Source organism: Cupressus sempervirens, chromosome 9 (assembly GCF_028749045.1).
Source record: "Cupressus sempervirens isolate cs-2001-9-10 chromosome 9, ASM2874904v1, whole genome shotgun sequence".
In the NCBI taxonomy this organism is placed as follows: domain Eukaryota; kingdom Viridiplantae; phylum Streptophyta; class Pinopsida; order Cupressales; family Cupressaceae; genus Cupressus; species Cupressus sempervirens.
The window spans coordinates 270,326,904-270,353,948 of record NC_143126.1 but is presented as its reverse complement, the minus strand read 5'-3'; the positions used below and the strand labels follow the sequence as shown (position 1 = coordinate 270,353,948).

Below are 27,045 nucleotides of genomic sequence, written 5' to 3'. Positions count from 1 at the left end.
ACAAAATCTTTTAAACAAATCTGAGGTGTATTCCACTCCATTATTGGTTCTAAGAGTTTTAATTTTATGTCCAGGTAAGTTTTCAATTAAGGTTTTAAATTCTTTAAATCTCTTTAGAATTTCTTCTGATTCTTTGCATTTTAGGAAGTAAATCCAAGTTTTCCTAGAGAAGTCATCTATGAATAGAATATAGTACCAGAATCCTCCGAGCGAAGGAATAGACATAGTCCACATAAATCCAAGTGAACTAATTCCAAAACATTGTCAGTTTTTCTAGTGCTGTCATGAAATGGACTTTTGGTGTTTTTACCCAAAGCGCATCCTTTACATATGCTTGAGTGATCTTTATTTAGTTTAGGTAAACCAGAAACCATCTTCTCCATAGTTGATATAGTTTTGAAATTTAGATGTCCTAATTTTTTGTGCCATATTTCATATATATCTGCAGCTTCATAAATTAAGGCTTGAATAGATCGACTAGGTTCTGAAGTTAATTCATACAAATACCCTTTTCTTTGACCAATCAATTTTGCTTCTTTAATTGAGGAGTTCTTAGCCCAGGTTATTACTTTACCGTTCATGAATGCAACATTATGTCCATCATCTTCAAGTGTTGTAACCGAGATTAGATTTCATTTTATTCCCGATACATAAAGTACTCCTTTGAGAAGAATAAAATTTCCTAATTTTAGTTTCAAGGTGCAATTTCCAATTCCTTTGACGGAATGTGCTAAATTATCACCGATGGTGACTTCGCCATTAACCTTTTTTGATAGAGTCTAGTGCTTCTTTGTGTCTTGTAATATGTCTAGATGATCCACTATCAATCACCCATGCTTTACTTGAGACTTCATTTGATAGCGATGAATACAATATACAATTCTCAAGATTACAGTTATCTTCCTCCCTAGTAACATTAGTACAATTCACTTGTTTAGAATTCTCAAGGCAATAGATTTGTAGTGTCCAAACTTTTCACATCTGAAGCATTTTTTTTGGATAGATCTTTTGTAGGTTTGTCATTCTTTTAATTACCCCTTTTCTTCTTCAAATGCTTCTTCTTGCCTTTATAGGAGTTTGTATTAAGAACATGAAGGTCTTCATCTTCCGTTTTCAATTTCCCTCCTTTCTTTAGTTTTCTAGATTCTTCCATGACAATCTCCCTTAAGTCTATTGAAGTCAAGAAGTTTATCTCTGGCACTTACTCCTTGTGCAAAAGTTTTCCATGAATCTAGTAATCCATCTATAGCCATCGGTGTTAGTTCTGTGTCGTTAATAATGGTTCTTATACTTGCAAGTTCATCTCTTAGGCTGGCAACCCTTAGGAAGTAAGAATTCATCGATTCTCCCTTCTTTATTTGTATATGACTTAGTTGCCTTTTTAGTGCGAGAACTCTAGTTGCATTGTTAACCTCATATGCATTTAGTAGTGCATTCATCATAGCAAATGTTGTTTGATGTTTTGTTATCATAGGTACAATATCATTTTTCACTCCATCTAATATGATTTGAATGGCTTTCCTATTTCCTTTACTCCAGACGGATTAATGAGGTTCAACTGGAGGTTGTTTGGATGTTGAATCAACAAATTGTTTTACATCATTTACTTCAAGAATCATCATGATTTTGAATTTCCAAGCATCAAAGTGTTCTTTCCCATCAAACCTATCCTCGGGTTTGATTGTATATGCCATTGAAGATAGGAGAATGATGTTAGATATATATCAAGTCTGATTATTTAATTTGTAAAGCCTAGGTTCGACAACCTGGCTCTGATACCATGTAAAGTTTCTGCAAATTCTGTTATAAAGATCAGACTTTATCAAATGTCCTTGAGTTGTTGTAGATGATATTTTTTAACTTTTGAATATAGGAGTTATCAGAATATTGAATGTTGTTCTGGATTTATTTTGCTCTGCAATAAATTGATATGGGGCAGTATTGCTTGAAGGAACAGACTTATGTTTATTGTGGGTCCTCACACTACAATAACACCCACCCCTTATACCAAGACCAAAGGGCATGTCCCTTAAAGGGACGTGACCCTCTCTAGGTCGTCCAATATATTACTTGTAGAAATCGGCGCGTTAAGGAAGATAACCAAAATCTTAACTAACATAACAAATAGTTATAGTTAGTACAAGATGTGATTACTGCCAAGGATTGCCACCCATCCTAATGCCAAGTATAGAGTATAGATTGCATTCATATGGTATAAGGGAAGAAGATTTAAGGTGCGGTCTGCACTTCTCAGACCAGTATGAATATCAATGTTAATATTTAATAATTGTGCTATGATTTATTAATCTTAATATTTCCACAAATTCTTAATCTTTGATAAAACCATTATCAATTTGCAGTGAATATTATTGAAGGCAAAATTCAGGAATATCCCCAAAAAAGGACATTACATTTTTTTACCTGTGTTCAATGAACAAATTCTTGTAAAAAAACAGTGATCTGATCCCTTGTTTTTGAGTCTATGTTTTGTTGTTCTTCTATTTCATACACAACAGGTTTTGCCACTTGAGCAGCAGTATAGTACAAATGTGTTTCAGTGAGATAAAATGCTGTCTTTCTATGGGGTTTTTGGTGGAGGAGCATCTTGGAGGCATAAGTAACACTCATGAATTGCCATGAACCTAAACTATGTAACTAGGTGCCCTAAATGTGTCAAGGTCCTATAGAATACTTTTGCTTCTAATAAAGACCCAATTGTAAGGCCATTGTCATGTTTGGCATTCATAAGCCTACAAGGTCAAATCTGGTCAAAAGGGTCAATAATAGACAAGAAATTAATGTTTTTGTGTTCTTAGGATGATTTTGGATCATAATGTATCTATTGATCATGTTTGTAGAGGAATTTGGATGTGGTTGTCAAAATGTTGCAAGATTGCAACTTCTTGTTTTCGGCCAAACTACTCCCAATGGTCATAAACATTCAAAAATCAGTTGGGGAGTTGGTTTGTGCCTACGAAAGGCCCCGTGGGCTTACAACATTCAGTAGTGTTGAATTTCGATGATTGAAGCAATAAAGAATCTGAACTTTCCTGCAAACCCTTGGTATTGTCACGGTCGAGTTAGAGAAAAAAAACCTCCAATAAAGCAGATTTGTAAGCATTTCTGGAGGATTTGTGATTTGTTCAATTTTGAGTATTGTGCTATGATTTATTAATCTTAATATTTCCACAAATTCCTAATCTTTGATAAAACCATTATCAACTTTCAGTGAATATTATTGAAGTCAAAAATCAGGAATATCACCAAAAAAGGACATTACATTTTTTTTTGCGTATGTTCAATGAACTAATTCTAGTAAAAAAACACTGATCTGATCCCTTGTTTTTGAGTCTATGTTTAGTTGCTGTTTTATTTTCAGACATAACAGGTGTTGTCACTTGAGCAGCAATATAGTCCAAAATGTGTTTCAGTGAGATTAAATGTTGTCTATCTATGGGGTTTTTGGTGAAGGAGCATCTTGGAGGCATAAGTAACACGCATGGATTGCCATGAGCCTAAACTATGTAACTAGGTGCCCTAAATGTGTTAGGGTCCTATAGACCACTTTTGCTTGTAATAAAGACCAAATTGTAAGGCCATTGTCATGTTTGGCATTCATAAGCCTACAAAGTCAAATCTGGTCAAAGGGTCAATAATAGACAAGAAATTAATGTTTTGTGTTCTTAGGATGAATTTGGATCATAATGCATCTATTGATCATGTTTGTAGAGGAATTTGGATGTAGTTGTCAAAATGTTGCAAAATTGCAACTTGTTTTCGGCCAAACTACTCCTCCCAACAGTCATAAACATTCAAAAATCAGTTGGGGAGTTGGTTTGTGCCTACGTAAGGCCATGTGGGTGGACAACATTCAGTAGTGTTGAATTTTGATGATTGAAGCAATAAAGAATCTGAACTTTCCTGCAAAATGTCGCATTGTTCACTTTGCCATTCATTGATACTAATTGGTAGTGGTTCAATTTGATCATGGATGCATAGATTTATGAAGTAGGACAACATTGCACTTGGTCTCATTGAATTTGGTGGAGTTTTGAGTATTTTAGAAGCAAATACCAATAGTGAGTCTGAAACCCTCTCCATTACACAGGTTTTGACTTCAAATGCCTCTTAACTTGATTTTCCACCAGGGGAATTTCATGAACATTGGGGCAAAATTAAGTAGAGGACATGTACAATAAGATTCCAAAAGCAGTTTGCAGGAAGAAATTGGGAGATCAGAAAACTTGCAGGCCCTAGCTGGGCATCTTCATGTGATCGGCCTGGGAAGAAGGGTTAATTGGTGTGTAGATGAATGTCTGGAGTGGGTCTATCCAATCTAATTGTGGATTTGATGTTCCTGAGGTGTGGCAGCATTGTTGAATCCATTGCCTTGTTTTGATCAATCCATTTGAGAGTACTTGCTTTGTAATCCAAGTCTTATTAGGCCTAATAGACCTAATTGGCTCAATTTGGCGTTAGGCCATCAAAAGAAAGGACTCGAACTTGAAATTTTGTGATCTCAAAGAACTTCGAAAACGGTACTTGGGACACTGATTTGTTTGAGGAGTCCTTTGGGAAGTTGGAGAAGGTTGACCTAATTGCAATTAGGCCTCCTTCCTAGGCAAGTATAGACAGTCAAGGCAAAAGCCCTAAAAAGCTATTGGGAATGAATCATTTGGAGCATTCTAAGCATGAGGAAGATAAACAGATCCACTCTATCAAGTTATGAAGTCATTTCATGCTCAGATATAATACCTTAGCCTACATCGGATTAGGTCTAGGAAGTGATCTTAGGATTTCGTCACACAAATTAAGTGTGATTGACTTGATGAAGTTTCTATGTTCTCAAAGTCTCTAGAAATATCCTTTAGGACCCAAGGAAGGTAAGGGAGCCAAGTGAGTGTGTGTGCTGTGAAGCAAGTTGGGCTAGTTTGTGGGTATAGGCCAACAAAACCAAGTTTCCGTGTTGGCTCTGCATCAGTTTTGTTGGTTGGGCTAGATTTTCTTGATCAAAATGTAAATGAGATGAAGATACAAATTGAAGGAACATAACAGCTGAAGCTATAAAAGAAACTTGATTTGAAAATTTGAAGGAAGAATCCTGAACCTGGAGGGAAGGGCCCATTCAGAAACTTGAAACAAGAAGCATGATGTGGAGGAAGCCAAACAGTAAAAGGGCCCAAATAAAGTTAAAGGTAAATTCAGTTGATTATAATAGAACTCAAGTGTTTTTAATGCTTGTATAGTTAGCTTAAGTTTCAGATGACACAAAGGCATTTTGTGAACACAGATTCAAGATCTGATTGAAAATAAGGCTGTCAATAACAACATAGAGAAGCTGATTACAACACCAAAAATGTAGCCTGGTATCATACTATACAATTGGAGCTAGATACCAAAAGGTAAAAGATCAAGACAGGCAATGAAGCTCAAAATTGGGGTTGATAACATGATGGTTTTACTCTTTGGATGCCACATATTCTAGATTGTTCTGATTGCAAGAAAATATTTTTAATAGAACTGTTAAAGATCTATACTAGGGAATTTTTTATATTCCTCTGGATAGAGAAACATATAATATGGAGGATTGCTTCCAATTTTGAAAAATCAAACAGCTATAGGAAGCATCTTTCTCACATACCTACTTTACACACATCTAGGCTATGAAACCATTGTACTAATGTTATTTTCTTGAAGGAAAAATATATAAATGAAATGACTAGTAACTTCATGTAGGATGTAAAATCGATTGATAATTAATCATTAACCAGCACCTTGAAGATAAGATAGGGTTTCAAAGGTTAACTCAAACTTAAAAATAGCATAACACAATATAAAATGTTACAAATAAGCTGAAAGTAAGCAAAAATCATGTCTTTCGAGTCCCAGAAACTTAGGGTAACATAGCAATGGAATGATAAGAGTCTAATTTGAATAGAGCTCAAAAAAGGTACAACAATGTACAATATTAATGAAAGTGATTAGTATGCAATATTATTATATTTACTGTTTTTTTTAATGTCTATTAGGAAGATGCAGCAGTAGTGATCTCTGCTCACCAAGCAACCCATCCCAACTTGGTGTGCTCGAGGGCCAATGGGTCGAATTGACTTCGATGGTGGTTCCAGTCTTTTGGACTTAGTTGTAGGGAACAATCTATCAGCGTCCTTCTATCATGCTTGTTCATCAAATTCTTAATAGTAAGGAAAGCGAGTGGTATTCAATATTATTGCATTTACTATTTATTTATTTGTAAATCTGTTACTATTTATTGTATTTACTAATTATTTATTTGTAAAGATGCAACAGTACTGATTTTCCTTCATCAAGTATCCCACCAAAGGTTGGTTTGCTTGTCGGACAACGGGTTGAATTGACTTGGATGATCATCCATGCTCTTGGACTTCGTTGTGGGGGGGGCAGTCCCTTGACATCCTACCGTGATTATCCATCAAACACCTAATATGTCGCATGTTGGAAATATGCTATGAAATGGATCCAATGCATTTAGTATGTTTTGTTTTCAATAGGAATTATTTGTCATCATAATATTTGATATTAATTGATTACAATTTTCTATAAGTTTAGTTGCAGTTATGCAATTTACTTATATACTCTTGGCAAGCAAGTTGTATTGTTGGAATTATTATTTTTTAGCAAAATTAAGGTATATCCAACAAGGGGATGTTACATTTCTCCAAGTGGAACAAATGAGGAACAGACAACTTGAACATTTGTTTAAAATATGGTGAGTGTGAGACATGAAATGGCATGGCATGAGCCTAAAAGGGGTTAGCAATAGAGATTCCAGCCACATCTTTTGCTAGTATGTTAAAGAAATAGCAACATTAGCACTTGTCTTATTTCCCCTAGTAGAACTACAACCCTCTCCCCCATGAGAAGCTATTAGAATATTGTAACATTTCTTTAAGGGTCATCTTAGTTAGACTTTAGTTGTTTTGATAGGTTCTATTTTCGTCTTTAGTTCACGATTGTTTATTTGAGAAATATAGTCTTTGTAAATCTATATAAGGGGGTCTCATCTCCTCAATTTAAAACAACACTCTACCATAACATAGTATCAAAGTGGATCACTGAGATTTCATAAAATTTGGCAAATTTGTTAAGAAAAAATTGAGCCTCTTCTTATCTGGAAAGCTTTTCCAAAAACTTGTTTATCAATTTTTTAAATTAAAAATTGTTAGAGGTATTTGATGAAAATTTTGTGGTTCATCTTCAAAGTTTTTACTGAAAATCATGAGCCTAGTCGAGGATTTTGATTGTGTGTAATTTCCTGGTTTGAGCAAAAGTCGCAGATTTTTAAGGTTGCATGTGCTTGCATGTTTGTTACATGTGAGTTGCATGTTTCTTGCATGTGTATTTTGTGAGTTGCATGTACTTGCAAGTTTTGTTTTACCACGTGTTGACTCATGTTTCGCCACATGAAGATTTGTCTAATGAGTTTTGATAATTTTTTCCTTAATAAATTGATGGTTTTCAATTTTCTCCCTTTAAAAAAAATGTTAGGCTTTAACAAATTTTTCCTAAAAAATTATCTATTGGGTTTTACCATTTTTTCCTAAAAACACATCTTTGTATACTTTGATCCGTGTCTCGGATTATATTGGCTAATTTTGACCTGTTCTTCACCTCAAAATTTGTGTTTGGTTTTCCTATTTTTTTCTCCTCAAAAAATTGTGGCTTCTTGTAGTTCGTTTTGAATCATAATGCTCAACTACAAAAGTTATCAGTGAATCATCTTGCAATATGTTTTGGGGCGTAGTACTCATTAGCAAAAGAGTTTGGCAGTTTTCCTCAAAATCGTGATTTCAGCTTCATCATGTTGTCTCTTCCTACATGGAGCGATAATTTTGTTACCCAACATCAGATTGGATAGCTTCTTGATCATTAACATTATGCAAATAAGGGACGGTTCTCAATAGTAGCAAAATGTAATGAAAATTTTGTGACCAAAAGACAAGAGTTAGACAATGACCATTAAGGGAGAGTATTAGAATATTGTAATGTTATTGTAAGCGTCATCTTAGTTTAGTCTTTAGCTTATTAGATAGTTCTATTTTTGTCTTTAGTTCACGATTGTTTCTTTAAGAAACATCATCTTTGTAAATCCATGTAAGGAGCTTTCGTCTCCTCTTTTTTCAAACAACATCGATTTACCATAGCATGGTAGCAAAGCAACATCAATTTACCATAATATAATCAACATCTACGGATTCTATACACATTGACATAGTAAGCTGCAAACTCTCCAATGGAATCCCTTTACTTAATACCTCCCCCTTCATATGCAATCTAGTTGCCTAAAATTTTTCAGCTTGAGTTATTTGTTTGCAGGCTTTCACTCCTTGACCACATATCCACAAAAGGTGGCAATAAACTCAAGTATAGCTGCCCCTGTAAAATGGGCCTTAGAATACCTTGTGACCCCTTTTGACCCATTCAATGATATTAAGTGTTCTTAGGGGTCATAAGATACTCTATTACCCCTTTCAACTCATTCAAACACATGATATATGCTCCTAGGACCCCTAGGAATAAATTTTCTTGTTTAATGGGTCAAAAGGAGTCATAGGGAACTTTATGACCCCATTTGACCCATTCAAACACATAATAAATATGTTGTCATATAATGCGTCGAAAGGGGTCATAGGCTACTTTATGACCCCTTTCGACTCATTCACACACATGATAGATGTATGAAGGGGTCTTATGACCCCTACGATCATATGTTCTCATTCTCCCATACTTTAATACCCCTTGAGCTTTTTTTCTGATCTTTACCAGCTCTTGATACAAGTTGTAATAGAGTTTTTTTGTGGTTAAATGAGCCTTTTGCATAGGTTTTAAAGAGATGGAAAGGATAACCAAATACATTTGAACTTAGAGAACCCCCCAATGGCTGTCGTACTTCTATATCTAGTACAAAAGTAACGAGAAACAAAATCGGATCGGAATCAGCAAGGCCAAATCAAATCGCAAATCGGCCATGAATCGGAATCCAATTGGCCACAAATTGACAAATTTGAAAAACCTTTGAAATTTGGTGAGTAACTTATTTCATAAACCCTTTATCATGGATTCGATTCAACAATTCACAAAACATCGTTTGGCTTGAATCAAATCGTAGAATCGTGTGAATTGTCATGATTCTCATTACTATGAGATCTACTTTCTTGCTTTTGAACTTTGGCATTCTCACCATCACTACTCCCACTGCTAATCGTGATGTTTTTTCATAAGAATTTCAAAAAGAGCTGCAAGTTCAAATAATAAAAAGTAAGCTCACAAATGGCCTCTCTATGTGTGCAAAGAAAAGAGCTTGAAAAAATACGAATTAAATTGCAAATACAAATGTAAGATGAATAACTTACCTCTAGTGTAGTAGATTCAATGACCTAGACTCCTCTTTCAACTGCTGTTCTCTACTTGACCGCCTGCTGCTCCCCTTTTTCAGCTCTTAGATTTGTTTGCAAAGCGTAAAGTGGATGAGTATTTTTCTTTTTGGTTGTTTTAAAGGATACATTATGTTTAGGCTTTGTTTTAATGGAGCAGAGCCCTTGTGTGCCTGCCCATCTTTTTTCTCAATTAAAAAATATGTTTTTTCATTTGGCATCCAAAATCTGCCTGGGCTGTGGGCAACCAGTAGCTGTGCCCAGGACAATTGGAGGATGCATACATGCCCCTTGTTTGTTTCTTGGACATGCCCAAAATGTTTCCAAGTTCTGCAAAAGAGGAACAGAGAGGGGGGTGTTTCCTAGTCATCGCTGAGTGCCCAAATTTTTCTGACATAGGGACGAGGCTACAAGGCCAAGGACACATCCCTGTGGTATGTAGTTTGCGATTTATTCTGAAAATACACACTAAACTTGTTTTCAATTTCTTAACTATAAAAAGCTTCTTAGATATTGCTTCATCTAATTCATGTCAATGTCCTTTCATGTGCCTCATGTGCTGCAACCATGGCACTCAAGACAATTTCATGTGGAAAGATATGAATTATATCCAGCACACGACCTGACAGCTAACACATCAGGCTCCGCTGATGACTTTCTTTTCTGTAAGGTCAACTATTTTGGTAGCTTGGAAATACCTGTCAGATAGCCTTCTTTTCAATGACAAACAACTGAATGGATTCTCTGTATGAACTTTTGAAGCCTCATCATCACAAGAAGCTAAGAATGCTAAGATTTCTAAAAAATAAGACTAGTTTTACTGAGTAAATTTATCCAGTGTTGCCAATGATGCACAGAGCCATTGAAACTCAAATAGTAACGTATATTCAACTTGCTTGACTAATAGCCCATCACCTGAATCACATGCTGATGCATGCAATTTGCTCACCTCATTTCGTGACCAACTTATTTGCTGATTGCACGGCACAGGTTCCGCATAATTCAACAGTAATGCATATCATAATTGTTGCAATTTGATTTCCAAAAAAATTTTCCCAAATTATTAATGTTTGATAGCTTCTGTCGGATAACTTTATGGTTATTCATATAATTATATATGAGATATAATTTGATGTGAGATATAAAATTATTATATGAGAGAAATATTTATATTCATATATATATATATATATATATATATATATATATATAACAATAGTTAAGTTTTTATATATTAATTATTTGATCATTGAATAGTCATGTCTATTCAATAATCTATCCTCAATATAAATGAGAGGAAGTTGCATTTGGAAAACATATACCTCAAGGAGCAATGCCATTACATTTGCAGCAGATCCGGAAATCTTAACATGGTATCAGAGCAGGTTGCAAATGTGCATATAAATCAGAAAATAAAAGAATTAAAAATTCAGAGAGAACAATTAAGGAAGACGTAAAATATAATGTTCATTCAAAACATTATTAAGGTGTCTTTGAAGTCACACCTTCCCTAATTTCTTAAGCATTCATGAATTTATTCAAGAGATCGTTAATCATCCGAAAGAAACCACAAGGAGTCTGTACATCTCTGAAAATATACTTGAAGTAGAGAGATTGCTGAACTTCATGGGTGTTAACTTGTTCAATAAATACTCACAAAATTGGAGATACATATATTATTCAAACAAGTCAGATTTGCTATATCGTTTGGCTGAGAAAAATGGTTCCAAAACATTATATTAGGCATGCAATCGAGCATACCAATACACAATGTTTGCAGTTCAAATTAGTTCCTTACCTGGCTTTGAATCATGTGTTGAGTGCATTGAAAATGTGTCAGCGCATCAATTATAAAAGATTATAAGAGGTTTTATGATGATCACAACTGTTGACGCCGAGTGCAAGCGAAGTGTTGGTAGAGTTAGAAGCAGCTGTACAATATGATGCAAAAAGTGTGGACTTGTCCGAAGAGGCTGATATTGATTATCAAGGATCGTGCATTTATGAATAAATAGCTTTCAAAATAAAGTCAACAAAATGGATATCAACTCCTCTGTCAAGTCAGTCCACGTAAACATCAGAACAAGCGATGGAGATTATTGATGCAAGCGAACAAAGAGACCATTTGTTTACTTATGTGATCGATGAGATGAAGATTCAGTTGTGAATGTGAAGGATTTATAACAATAGCATGCTTTGAGAATTGATAATTTGAGTTTTCTATCTAGAGAAGAACTCCATTCACTCGACTTCCGATTCATGGTTCACCAGCATCCGCATTGTTTGTTGGATATCTAAGAAAGTTTCATCGAGCTGGTACAATTGGAAAGTTTGTGTACGATCAAATATTCTATCATATTGTGACTTGTCACAAGGATCATGGTATCCTTTCTAACACCTATGAAACAAGCTCGCCCCTGAAGGTAAACAAGGTAAGGTGAATGTAATATAATATTTCTATATAATATACATTGGTAGTAATGAAATATAATTCTAAATGAATTAATAATATTTCTATATATATATATATATAGGTATTATGAAAATTTCGAAGATGAAACATATTGCATAATAATTGATATCAATCAATTATTGTTTTAAGTAATAGATTAACTACATTGATTATTGAAATATAATCAATTTATTTGAATTATCTATAGAATCAAATTTCTAATGTTCTTATAATAATAATATTATTGTTGAGAAAATTTATTATATGTGATTTTTATTATTATAAGAGCAATATACCTTGATCTTTTCCTCTGAAAATGTTCTTGTAGGAAAAAGAGGGAGATTAAGATTCAGAGGGAGAAGACTGAGGAGCTATTTGGTTAACCTTCAGTGAACCTGATCTTATTGATTAAGAGGGAGTAAACCATGCTGAGATGGTTTCTCCAATGATCTATAAGTTGTCACAATCAAGAGGACTATGACCATGTGACATTTATATGGGCCTATCCCCTGTGTATATCATGAGGAAGTGACGACTTCCAAATGATCATCACTTGTATTTGGGAGATGTTGTTGTAAGGTGACGATCTTGCAATCAACTTGTATAATGAGATGAAATAAATTGAGTAAATGGTGAATGTCTTGCATCTCAACATTCTGGGAGACCATTACTCTTAGAGTACTTGGTGAATATCATTGATATTCTAGGAGGCCAATACTCTTGATATCAAATGTGGTATCTAAAAAATGTTTTGAGTAAGTGGTGAATGTCATTGATATTGTGGGAGGCCAATACTCTTGATATCAAATGTGATATCTAAAAAATTTTGAGTAAATGGTGAATATCATTGATATTCTAGGAGGCCAATACTCTTGATATCAAATGTGATATCAAATCTTATTTGAGTACTTGGTGAATATCGGATGTCGATATTCTGGAAGGCCAATGCTCTTGATATCAAATGTGATATCAAACCTTGTTTCTGAGTACTTGATGAATATTGGATGTCAATATTTTGGGAGATCAAGACTCTTGATATCAAATGTGATATCATATCGTAAGTTTGAGTAATTAATGAATATCATATGTTGATATTTTAGAGATCAATACTCTTGATATCGTATGCAATATTAATGGTGGAAAACTTCTGAGATATTACCAATGGTGTAATATTTGTCTTGTGTTTATCCTCCTTTGCTAAGAGGGAGTGTTAATGTTTGGTAGCTTCTGTCAGATAACTTTATGGTTATTCATATAATTATATATGAGATATAATTTGATGTGAGATATAAACTTATTATATGAGAGAAAAATTTATATTTCATATATATATATATATATAACAATAGTTAAGTTTTTATATATTAATTATTTGATCATTGAATAGTCATGTCTATTCAATAATCTATCCTCAATATAAATGAGAGGAAGTTGCATTTGGAAAACATATACCTCAAGGGGCAATGCCATCACATTTGCAGCTCAAACAGTAACGTATATTCAACTTGCTTGACTAATAGCCCATCACCTGAATCACATGCTGAAGCATGCAATTTGCTCACCTCATTTCGTGACCAACTTATTTGCTGATTACACGGAACAGGTTCCGCATAATTCAACAGTAATGCATATCATAATTGTTGCAATTTGATTTCCAAAAACATTTTCCCAAATTCTCAATTGTCACAAATTGTGGAAGCTTACATTTGAGGGCATTTGACAATCTCTTTAGTTCAGTTTGTTTGCCTACAGGAAGTACCAAGTAGACACAGGACAGAATATCATACAACTAAGCTGTTGTATTATATTATGTTATGAAGTAGTCAATATGTCAATAAAATCTGTACCATGTGCAATTAAGAGTTAATCCTATGATTCTTTGCAACGGAAAAGTTAAACAGCGCATGGCCTTAAAAGGGCCTGTAACTGAGGAACAGCTGAGGAATGTCTTCACCTCGAGCCACCTGTTCTTCGTCAATATCATCTAGGCTCTACTGGAAATAGAATATGCAATCTCAGAATTCAAGTGGTGGACGAATTCCGATATTGCCTCTCTTTCTGGCGCTGGGGCATTACATTTTGACCCCAAAGAGAAGGTACAACACATAGTGGAGAGATGCGTGAAACCGAAGTGGAGAGTTGGATTGGATGAAATTCTCAATCATGCAGTGCCTAGGAGGGGTTTTGTTGCTGCTCCCAGAGATTGGCTAGATTTTCTGGCTGCCAACCCCATGTGCACCCTTTTTTTGTTTCAAAGAAGTTTGGGAGATTTTCTTGCAAGGAAGAATGATGCAAGGAGGGCATGGGCCCTTTTGGTGGACTTTGTGCATGATTAGGACATAGAAATGGCTGCTGGAATTCCTAGAAACCGTATGAACCCAGGCCTATTTTGACTATGCATAACAGTTGCATGGGAAGACATCGAAAACCAGAAGGGAGAAGAAAATGGCGTGGCGAGGAAGATCACAGCCAGGATGGAGCCATTGGAGGCAAAGGAAGACATCATAGTGGCAGAGGGCAAGTTAGGGTTCAAAGGTGAGGATGTGCCTCTTGCAGGAACTGAGCTCATGGGTGTGGAGTGCATTTGGATACGGGTGCTGGTAGCAACCATATGGCAATTGCCGAAGCCTCCAGGTTTCTGCTGCTCGAGTGGAGTCCTGTTGTGTGGTGTTTGAAATTGGTGAGTCTTTGAATGGAGGTGGAGTGGGTGCAATGGGTAGCTCATCACCCTCCCCTCTGCTTGACCCTTTCATCTAATATGTGAACATGTCCCTCATCGATGTCTATAGATAGCTGTAAGTGGTTGGATAGTGGTATTTTGGTGTCCAAGGAACAAATGTATTTCTTGAGAATCTGAGATGCTTCTCGGGGGTGTTTTTTGGACAAATCAGCAACCCATTCTGGGTACATGGTCGTACTGATGTTACTAGATATCTGAATGCAGCATTATCAGGCTGTATGGATTGTATCTTTGGGAGTTGGTCAATATACTTGAACATTGTATACTCTGTTTATGCTTTTAATATTAATAAAATAATATTTTACCAATCAAAACAAAACATAAACCTCGAAGGTATTTTATATTACTAGCACACTGTAGACTATTATTAAGAAAAACATGAAATATGTAGCACAACCAGAAGTTCAAATTAAACCCTGCAATCTGTACAAAAAACATATGGCTTGCATGTAAAATACTAATGCAATTTCTTCAATTTTAATACTTTGAGGCTTGTCTGAACTATATACGAAATGTCTGAGAAAAACCATACCATGTGATGAAAATTAGCAACTTCTGCTACAAAAAAAATGGTAAAAACAACTTAAGCGCATAGTATGACCTGTGCTTAATGTAGATAGTGCATGAGAACTCTTGCTGGAGATCCTCAATTGTAATAATAGACCCATTTGTGATTGGAATAGGGAATTCTGCAAATGTCTGAAAAAAATAATTGAAGTTCAGTGTAAATAATTTCCAACTTATAGAAAATGAAATAGACAATTCAAGTATGCATAGTACTAACAAAAATTAGACACACATGAAGGCGTATCCAAAGAAACAAAAAATTGAGATATCCTCAAGGTTCAAGGAATTAAAATTTTAATATGGGATATGTTCTCTAATTTGACACAATAACCTTTTTATATCACATGTCCAGCTGGGGAAAGAAATATTTTGCGCATACCTTCTCTAAATTTTTTTCATAATGTCTAGCAATATCTTCCTCGAGATCATCACCAGTCTCAAACAGAAGTGTTGGGCCATGCATTATCAATGGCATGTTGACACCAAGTTTGCTCTTAATAACCTTTTCTATCACATCTTTTAGTCTTGTCTTCTGTGTATTCACCTCTAGTGACATGGGTGTCTACTCGATCAGATTGATCAAATCATCAAAAAGAAGACAATCACTAACTGCATAATTAATAAATAAAAATAATGCTAAACCAAAAACAAACAATCAAACAAAACCAAAGATATATCCTTAAATAAGAAAAATGAAGATCTTCAACAATGATATGCCTCACCTTTGAGCATACAAAACAAGATTTGTTGGGTTCAAATGGTTCTACAGGCATCAGAAGCATCTTCCTTGATGGATGTTCTAGGCAGTATGTCATTCTGCAAATACATGCACATTCCTCATCCAAGTGTTTCAATTTTTTTCTATTACATTCTGTACAACTTTAAGGTAAAATATACAGATAAAGCTACAGATTCAATAGTCCTATACACTTCCACATACCTCCCTTACTTTCCCACAGCATTTTTTAAATATTAACATATCTTTTTAATTCCTAAAACAGGAATTAGAGACTTAGGGAACTGATGCATTAGCTCAACCAAGAAAATATACAAATTAAATCAACATCGATGGGTGATCAAATGAAATCCAGAGACACAGGGAATGCTTAAAGAATGCCAAACATATTTCTAACAACTACCACATCATATCAAGAGAGCCTCTCTTTGTATTAATGAATGTTTCAAGACCTTTCTGCAAGGGATATAAATTATCACATGCAATATACCTTAAGGTCAAGAGTTGTACCTCACATTATGATTGAAAGAAAATAATTATGAATCCAACAGCCAAGCGGCCTTTTTGAATATTATTTAAGAGAGTATAAAAAGAAGATTGCTTCTTAACCATATGAATTCATTTTTTGCTGATAAAAGAAATGTGGGAAAGGTGGAGGTACTCTAAATGCAACAGCAAAACTTTGCAACAACTGCCCAGTTTGCTAGGTAGAGTGGTTTAAGGTAACCCAAAAGTAGACATGGCGTTAACACTGTTTTATGCTTTCCCTGTATATGCTCACTATAATTGCATTCATAGTTTGAAAACTCCAACTCAGCGGACCTAGAATTTGATTCAGAGAGCAGACTTTGGAAGAACTCTGAAAATTTCAGACATCCATAAGTGAGCAAAAGAAGTCAAAATATGTGAGAGGATGCTTAAAGAATGCCAAATATAATTCAGTAACTGCCCCATCATCTCATCAAATGTAAGATCTGATTAATCTCTTGCTGAATTAATGACTGTTTAAAGGCCTTGATGCAAGAGATATTCATTATCAACATATGCAACATACTCAAATGTCAAGAGTTATACCTAACATTATGATTGAAAGATGATAATTGTTTTCAACTGCCAAGCTGCCTGCAGGATTATCATTTAAGAGCAGATAGAGAGAGGACTGTTTCTTAAACACATTTAATTCATATTTTGGTGCTAAAAGTAAAAGTAATAAAGGTGGAAGTACTCCAAATGAAACAGAAAATCTCTGCATCAGTGACTGGCCAGTTTTCTGGTCGAGTGGTTTTCAATACCCAAAATTAGACCTGTCATTACACTGTTTCCTGCTTTCCCGGTATATGTACAATGTAGGTATAACCATTATTTGAAAACTCCAATTCAGCATGCCTAAAAATTGACTCAGACTCCCGAGTTAGGATAAACCAAGCAAAAAATTCAGAAATAAACAAAAAACACAAATTGTAAAATAATCCTTTAAAGAATGCATAAAACAGAATTTACAAAAGTAACGAGTAGTTTTGTCTTCATTTATAGATCAGAAACATATTCGATCCACATTATATTGGCATACAATTATAAATTACAAATCAGCCCAAAACAATTATTATTTTTCGCTTTTAAAACAGTGCAGCCTCCAGTGAGGCCTACACAGACCTTCACAATGCATGTAAATTTTCATTACTTTACCACTTTACTACAATATTGTAAAAAGAAACAATTGCATAAATGAGAAGAACTTTTTCAAGAGAAGAATTTGCTTTTTCATTGGAGAGCAATTTTCGGCACAAATTCACCACCAAGTTTGCCTCATGATGTAGCAGGTAACTTGCCAAGCATTCGATCTACAATAACTATCTAACTCTTCAGATCGATAAATCTTGTGTTGGCTCTTTCACTGTGATTTGATGACCAAGAGATATGTAAACCTAAGGCTATGATCATCAATTTAACGATACCCATATAGCCAACTACTACTGAAATTCACACACACCCTCCTTCACCATACCAATTTCAGATATATCTCCAGAAACATTTTGGAAAATCCATTCACATTAACAGGCAGCAGCAGCATGTCTAGTCCGTACCTGGCAAACCCAGGCTGTAGTATGCTAATGCCTGTTCAACTTAACAAATAAAATAAGAGAATTTTGAGTAGCAGAGGCATAGGAGAGCTAGTAGGAGTGGCAATGTTACTAGACCATTTGCACCTAGTTCCAAGAAACAATTGATGATTTGGGTGCTCTTGGGAAAGTGAAGGAAAAAGATTTCTATGTTCTTCATGTGTTTGACTATGACCATTCAAATTTATATGTTTTACTGTTTTGGAAAAAAAATATATATATGAACCTCTGTGACATATCATCTGATATTCTAACTTATCAATTATGAAAGGTAGTTTCTTAATGCATTTTTTATTGTAAGAATTTTCCTTAGGGTAAAATTCACCCAAGACCAAGGAACTCAAGCGCAAGCACAACAGTAGACCAAAAGAGTATGATCAAGATGATGATATGATATTCATTCAATTTATGTGAAAGTACACTAGGTCTGCCTTTATATAAAGGCCTCTGGAATGCTTCTAGAATGCATAGGAATCAGCAACATGATAAGTCATACAACCAAGAACATGTCCACCGGATATGGGTTATCCTCCATTAAGCACAGGAGTAAGTGTGATGATGAGAGGATAAGCCTACAATGGTGTAGCACGCAAAATAATGTTGTAGACACCATGCACTAAATTAGGAGTGCAAATAACTGTGTTGTCTACATGACAACTCAATTAATTATGCAAACTCCAGTGTTGTACACACCATGTGCGAAAATAATGCATAATAATAAAATAATGCATTAACCTAAGTAGACTTTAGTAAAGTGTACTAAGTAAATACTTATTTACACCAACATTTATGTTATGCAGGAAAACTCTTAATATGGTTACTTTGTACTTTTATCCTTTTTTTGAGTACCAACATATCTAAGACTTACAGAATCTGAGGTCCTAGAAACATCACATTAAACCCATAACAAACACCTGTTTAAACAGGTAACTTGGAACACTATTCATATCCACCTTGATTTAATCATATTATCAATTATAGATAACATATGAATTAACCCCTAAGTCCTGGAATCAAATGTGGAAGAAAAATCACATTGACAACATCTTTAATACTTAGAATAAGATAATACTATAACCCATCTTCACAATGTTAGATTTTTATAGTGAAGTAGACTATGATGCAAATGGGGCAGTGACTGGACAAGTCTGTGTTCAAGAATTTTATACCATTATACAAGCACTTCAGAAGTGGAGAACCTATTTGGTGTGAAAAGAAATTTTCCTATTCAAAGATCATAAATTATTGTAGTAAATAAACAACCAAGCTAAACTCAAACAATGAGATGTGAAATGGGTTTAATTCCTTCATGTTTTTCATTTCTATTTTTTGAAGCATAGAAGTAGTAGTCTTAAGAGGTTTGGTTGAGTATGTGAGAGATTGTTGAGGTGTGCTGACATTAGTGTTTTGTCAATTGATGTCAATATAGTGGAACCCGAAGACTCGCACCCACCCCAAAACCTTGAAGTACCCATCCCCAAAACATGCCCGCACCGGGTGCTTGGAGTACCCAAGTAACCCCACCTTTGCTATTCTGCAACTATGCAGCCACTGGGAAGGATACTCGAATTTCTATTTGAATTCTGATTTTTGAATGCTACTATTGGATGTGTACTATTTTACTATGTTTAATGTTCAACAATACTAATATGTGTTACAATTTTTCTATGTTCAAGTATTTCAATTTGGTATGTTATACTAAAACATCATTTCCTAACTTGTATTTCATATTTTGTTATGTATAATATATAGCACGCCACCACTGTCCCCCAGCCGTCCCGAAATTGAGACCCTTTGTCCCCTCGTCCCGGAAACTCATTCCAACATACCCCAGCGCCAATGTTGCACTGTGCCAAACATACTATTTGTTGTTGTAGACAATGTATTGGGAAGTGTTTAATTTGGTAATTTGAATGTTTCAGTTAATGTATTGAAGATCTATTGTTGTGATTCATGTTGAAGGTTCTGAGATCATTGTAGTATATGCTTGTCAACTAGCACAAGTTTCCATGATTGTTTGAGCTTGAGTTTGGGTTAGGTTGTCAGTTACTAGTATTATAGTGTTAGAATGTGCAGAGGTTGAGTATTTGATTTGATATGAGTTGTATTTGATGAATCAGAGGTTGTGAAGCCAGTATTATCAGTGTGCCTTATCATTGTGTCCTCAGTTGCTATTGTTCATGATTCTGAGTACAGCAAGCTATCTTTTAATACGATAGAATTAGGTAATACAGTGTTCTTGTTGATTGGTGTTAAAGATGAGTTTAGATTTTGACTTATTATTGATGCAAAGGTTCTGCATGGTATTCATGTTGCTTGTTGGTGTTCTTAGATCATGTTGTTGGTCTGCATTGATTGAAGAGATGAGATTTGTTGATTTGGTATCTTGTGGACGTTTCTTCATTATGGTCCTAACCGACTTAGTGGAGTAACGTGTTGCAATTCTTAGTGCTAGATTGGCAATGGTGTAGTGTGGTCATGATTGAAGATTTGGGTCCTATTTAAGTCTTAACTGAGGAGATTATGGATCGGATTTTTGTTTAAGCATATTATTCTGTACTAGGTGGGATATTATACCTAGTGGATGTTTATTCTATTATAGGAGTAATTGGAAAATATTTGTGTGTTATTAACAGTGATCAAGAGATCAAATTATACAAGAGACTGAACGATGTTTCCTTAAAAAACAATCGTAAAGAATGGAAACATTCTATTCTAGAAATAGAAAACTAAATATTAGAAATATTCTAATATTTACAAAAGATTACAATAGATAACCATTAGATACTATACAGAGATAATAGAAACTATCTATTATCGTAATACCCTCCCTTAATGGTTATTCTATCCAAAGCACGAAGCTGTCAAAAAAAGTAAAAGGTAGATTCTGTCTACTCAAGGGGCTCCGCACTGTTTACTATGGGCTGCGAACCATATTGCTTAGATAGGGTAGCTAAGCGCTTCCAACATTCAAGCTTCATGTGACCAAACTTGTGGCAATAGTTGCATTGAATATTCTTCTTCCAGGAGCCTTCTGAATCTGGAGCAGAGAATGTCTGCTAAGAAGACTACTAATGGTACTTTGGATAATGCTCCAAAACTTTGTAGATGAGAATAATACTCCAAAATAAACAACAAAAGGCCATGATTTTTGAGGTGAAAAATCAATCAAAACCCAACATGATTTTTGTGGTGAAAAATCAATCAAAACCCAACATGATTTTTGCGGTGAAAAAACAATCAAAACCCAACATTGAAAAGCTTCGTTTTTTTAGGAAAACCAATAAAACCCAACAAAAAAATTGAGGAAAATATTATAAACCCACAAAGGAAACCCACACAACTTTGCTAATTGCAGAGTTAGAGAATTTTAAGGGAAAATTTATAGAAACCTGTAAGAATTTGTCTTTAAGGAAAAAAATATGAAAACCCATCAAAATGTTTTTTTGGAGGAAAAAAACTTATGAAAACCCACCAAAATTTTTAAGGGAGGCAAAACACGAGACTTTGCATGGTAAAGCAGCACATGCAAGTACATGCAACCCTCAAAAAATACAAACCCGAAAAATTTGAAAGGTGACCCAAAAGAGAGCTCAAAAAACCTACAAAGAATATGTTGTCGATTTCTGGAGCAGCTGGCTCGAAAATTGATGCACAAAATCGAGGCACTTAGAAAATTCTGACGACAACCCAGTTCAGCTCTCAAAAAACCCACCAAGAATCTAGAATCAGAAAAAAATTCCAAAATTAGAAAAAATTTCCAAACGCAAAAGTTAAGGTTTTGAACAAAAATGGCACTGCTACAAAAAAAACCAGAAAAAATGGCAGAAATGTGCAGAAAAAACAAACAGAATTGGACAAAGGGTTTCAGAACCCAAGAAGTCAGCAGATTCAGATCTCTCAGAATGGAAACCCTAGTCGTATTATAGAGAGAGTTGGAAGCAAATATGCATGTAAATAATTTAGAAAATAAAACAAATAATTTCAACCAAAAAATTATAATCATTTTCAAAAAAATATAGAGTGTCGGCTCTGATACCATATTACAAAAGTAACTGGAAAATATTTGCTTGTTATTAACAGTGATTAAGAGATCAATTTATACAAGAGACTGAATGATGTTTCCTTAAGAAACAATTGTAAAGAATAGAAACATTCTATTCTAAAAATAGAAAACTAAATATTAAAAGCATTCTAATATTTATAGAAGATTACAATAGATGACTATTAGATACTATATAGAGATAACAGAAACTATCTATTATCATAATATATTCTTCGTAATCGATATAAATGGGAGATCATTTTGTAATTAAGAGTAAGGAAGATATGTGAAAGGATAGTTTAAGCTAGGTGAATGCAAATTGTACTTCATTGGAATTGTATAGGCATAGGAGATGCTATCTGTCAATTTGGTTGTAATAGACTTTGTGTCTATCCTCTTGTAATGTGGAAGAGACCACTGAACCCAACTAAGGGCCATATCTGATATTATATTGTAAGTAGTGTGCTCTTGGCAATGTACCTGCAAGATCGGGTTATAAGTATGTGGGTGTAAGTGCACCTTTTTCTCTCCAATTTATTCTCATGGAACTTAAAATTGCATTCCCGTTTTGAGTACCATTTTAAACTTCTGAGTCAATATGAGCCTCTATAAGAGCTTTTTGTGTGTGCGTACCCGCCTGTCCTTTTAAGGCCTATGAAGTGTTTTATGTTTCTAACACCTTGCATTCAATATATCCATGCGCCCTATGATGATGAATCGTCATTCCAAGTCATTCTATGAAGTTTCGTGTTGAATATTCTTTAGATCTGCATTTTTGCATAAGGGTCAAACAGCGACAAGAAGCCTAGTTTACATTTGAATATCTTACACTCGGTTAAGTTTCACGACTCACCACATTGAAACTATTTAGTATGCATATGAGTGAACCTATGTTTTAGATTTCAAATCATTTCAATATGTTTTGACTAGGTTTTGAATCCCTCAAAGTTGGTTGTTTATTATTGTCATGCTGATGCATATTTCTCAGAATCCCGAGAAGCCCTATTTGACCAATTGTAACTTTGACCCTGTTGACCAAAATGAGCAAATTATTTTTGCATTGCATTCTAGAGGTCAGTCACTTGTTATGTTTCAGATTTGAGCCTATGACGAATCCATTTGATCAGTTTTCAAATGCGATTCCAAATGCAATTTGTAAAATTTTACTGGTGTCAGAAAGTGCAGATTGATCGATAGCCTTGTTCGGAATGTCATAACTCTAAATCCATGACAGATGAGACTAAACAGATTGTACCATTGTGTTCTACTCTGAAAATCTTGAAGTGTGTCAGTTTTCAAGTCTTGACGAATCTATCTACACACCTTTCCAAGTCCATTCCGTTTGTGAAAATCGTTGTTCTACCACTGTTTCTGGTTCTACAAATCCACGTACCTAATTTTGACTATTTTGACTATTTGCCAAATGCACCTAATTTTGACTATTTGAAATGCGCCCAGTTTGACCTGTTTTCGAAACCGAAACCAAACGCATTTATGGTTTTCTGACATGTTTGTTTGCAAGCAATTCAACGAAGGCAGCTTTGATGGTCAATATCTTTTGACCCCGAAGTCGTCATGAGACAAAATTTGACAGGGTACAAGAATGCAGAACAAAGAATCAGTATGCTTAGTTTCAAAGCCCAATCAGGTGTTTTGGTCAATTTTTAAAGCCAGGCTATAGGCTTTCCTCTCAGAAAATCTCAATTTGCAGATAAGAGGTATACTGAGTTTTTAATGATGATTCAGTGGTCGAACTTGAATTTGATTGGTATCTAGTGATTAATTGATCAGTTTGAGGAGTCAGGTGTTTTAAAAATTAGCCAAACCCACTTTGGGGCCCGACTAAGTTAATCTGATCACTGAAGGAAGTGGAATCTTCTTGGTTAGAGGGATATCATTAATCTGTGCACTTTTCATCAAGATGTTGCCTTCTTAGGACATTATGTTTTGTTTTAATAAAGCTTGAAATGATCAATATGGTCCAATGTTTCAAAAAATGAATTTCAACATTATTCAAGATCAAATTGGAATAGGCATTCAGGGAGGGAACTTTTAGATTAAACATCAACATTTTTAAATCGCAGGATCTAACTAGTTAAAACACCTGATGAACTTAATTGGATCATGGAGAAGTATTGTGCCAATGATATAATATCTAATACAAAAATGCATGCAGAATGTAACTTTTCCAAAGAAGCAGTTACCTTTTGCAATGCAATTTGCGAGTCTGCGCATACCATACATTGCCTTCTTTATGTCTAATGTCAGATACCCTCCATAGTATTTGGAAATGGCAGTGGATTAACTTTTAAGGTTTGGCTACCAAGTATATGCAGATTGACTTCATAATTTGTGAAGAGCCTAGCATTGAGAGCACAACTTATGAAGGAGATCATAACCATTTGATGAGTCCAACTGCCATTGCCACCATGAACGCTACTTCGAATGAGCATGTTGAAGGTCAAAATAGAGGAATAGAGTTCCCCTTCCATCTTTTGGTTTAAGGAGAGGCAAACATCTGGGCAGAGATGCAAGAGGTAACCCTAAAAATAGAGGAGAACCAAATATGAGAAGGACGTTACAACATCAAGGAAGATGGATTCAAGATGAGAGTTACCGGGATTTTAGCATACGATGTTGTGGCTCGAGTGCTTCACGCAAGGTTGTGAAAATGTGTGGAAGCCACAGATTAAAGAGATATGTAGATGTCATTGCATCAATATTGACCCGCTTTGTCCCATATTATGGGTTTTACTTATTTGGGTTTAGAATGGAAAAAGGTCATCTAAAAACATTGATAGAGCTTCGTCGAGTTCAAGTTGATAATCAGACATTATGATGCATCATGGTGGAAAGTAGGTGAAACTAACCGGAATGATCTTCTACCAAGAGATATTGTATCCATTGGTCGTTAGGAAGGGCAAAACGAAGAAGATAGAACCATTCCGGCTGACATGTTGTTGCTGTCTGGAAGTGTGATCACTAATGAGGTAATTCTGATCGAGGAGTCTAGCCCCCAATGGAAAGTCATTTTGGTAAAGCTGTCTGGATTGGTTTTGGGGAGGAAGAACAGATCTCTTGACTTTCCATGCTTTGGTGACACTCAAGAATGAAGAAAATGCAAGCCACACCTTCCCCTGGCTGCACACACAAACTGCGAAGATGGAGGATCCACATACAAGGCATCGGCAACATCTACAGCTGATTTCAAGCAATGCCACAAGGTTCTTATTAATGCGCTAAGAAATGACCAAGCATTTGCAAGGGAGGCACGAGAGAAAGCTTTTGGGCAAACTTCGCCTTAGACACCTAGTCCCAAATTGGGCAAGTGGAGGAACATTTAGGCATTTAAATGTCAAGGCACACAATACACAAGTGTCTTAGGACACCCGTCTTTTAAGACTCAGCGTTCACGTGGATGGGCCCACAGCTAGCTGGAGCCGTCAAGAACGAGTTTTGGGCGCCCAAACAAAAAGTGCCAGGTGGTGGATTTTGGCGGCGCATCGTGAGTTCACGAGGAGAGAGAAAGACTTGCGATGATACACCAATGAGAAATTGAGTGATTGTGAATTTGAAATTGTGGAGCCACGATCCTACGACTGTTGCGAGATCAGGAAGGCAAACCAAGAGTCATGCGATGCCACAAAGGATCGTGAGGTCAGAAGGAGAAATTTGTGAAGATAAGATGCTACGAGATCATCGGGAGATAGAGGGTCTAAGATATAAATGTTAAGAAGCTATGATTAATTGTATAGTCAAGAAGTGAAAAATTAAAACTTAAAATGTTATGCCAGCTCGGGTATCATATGATCGGGAAGCTAGAAGATTGAGGTTAAGATCTTTTGATTAAGAGGTGGGCCCCGCCCGACCAATTTGACCAATGGGAGGATGACAAGTGGCACCTAAGGATTGGAGAGATAAGGATAGAAAATAAAATAAAAGTAAAATCAAATGGTTCTTTACTCTGTATGTTCACAAGAAAAAGTGAAAAATTTAAGACAATTTAATGTTATTACATAGTTCTGACTATATAAGTTTTTTAAATTTTTCAATTTTAAGAGACCAATTCATGGCACAAGCTGGAATTTTCAGACACGCACCAGGGGCACCATTTTTACCCAAAATATGCAGTGTAATATACCACTAGAAGAACCAGGAGAAGCTGAAATTTTCCATTTTCACAATCAGAATTTGCACAGGTCTTAAATGGCAGAAGTTATAAGTAGTTTTGTATTTCTGGGGCATTCTCAACATAATGAGGATTTGATTGTTTCAGCTAGAATAAAATCAGATTTGGACGATCAGATTTAGATGAAATTAGATCCACTGACAGCCATCAAGGATGAAATGAATGTTTTGAAAGCAGTTGCAGAGGATAAGGTTCTGTCGGTAGAGGCAGTTGAAGATTTCACAGCTGAGGGCAGAAGAAGACAAACAAGATCAATTTGAAAGCTCTGCACAGTTTGAATGCTTATCTGATATCCCATCAGAGGAGGTTTTTTTTCTAAATTTTAAGGGGATATTTTGCAAGTTTGTTGTCTATTAGGGATTAGATTTGATTCTTGGTTGAAGAGAGAAGGGATAAGTTCTACAGGAGTAGAAGGAAGGGTTTCATGTGGACACTTGGCAATATCAGATTTGATCTAGGAGTCTCTTCCTATCTATATATATTTATTTTCCTTTCTCATTGTAAGGGTTCCAGTTTTGGAGAATTTTCCCAACTGCTGTGATACCAAATGGGGTTCCAGTATTTACTACTATGATACAAGGATGACTCCAGTTTTATTGATGTGATACCACCACTCAACATTTTCTTTGTTATGAACAGCAGTTGTAATTTATTTTGAGCAATCAGTTAATACAATCGTCTGTAGTGTATTCTGAGCTTTTGCATACACTTGATGTATTGATTTTAAGGGAAATGAATACAAACCTTTATTGAAAGTTTCATTCTGAAATTTGTCTCTTCTTT

At 35.2% G+C, this 27,045-nt stretch overlaps 1 protein-coding gene across 1 annotated transcript in view; it reads right to left on the bottom strand.

The window, feature by feature from the left end:
- Window positions 1–27,045, bottom strand: part of SAE2 (SUMO-activating enzyme 2) — a 169,646-nt gene that overhangs the window by 6,661 nt on the left and 135,940 nt on the right. The window contains exons 8-10 of the mRNA XM_089799826.1: window positions 15,895–15,988; window positions 15,552–15,734; window positions 15,207–15,304 (exon numbers count right to left, since the gene is read on the bottom strand). Coding sequence (XP_089655952.1) covers window positions 15,207–15,304; window positions 15,552–15,734; window positions 15,895–15,988 — 375 coding nt within the window. The remainder of the gene's footprint in view (window positions 1–15,206; window positions 15,305–15,551; window positions 15,735–15,894; window positions 15,989–27,045) is intronic.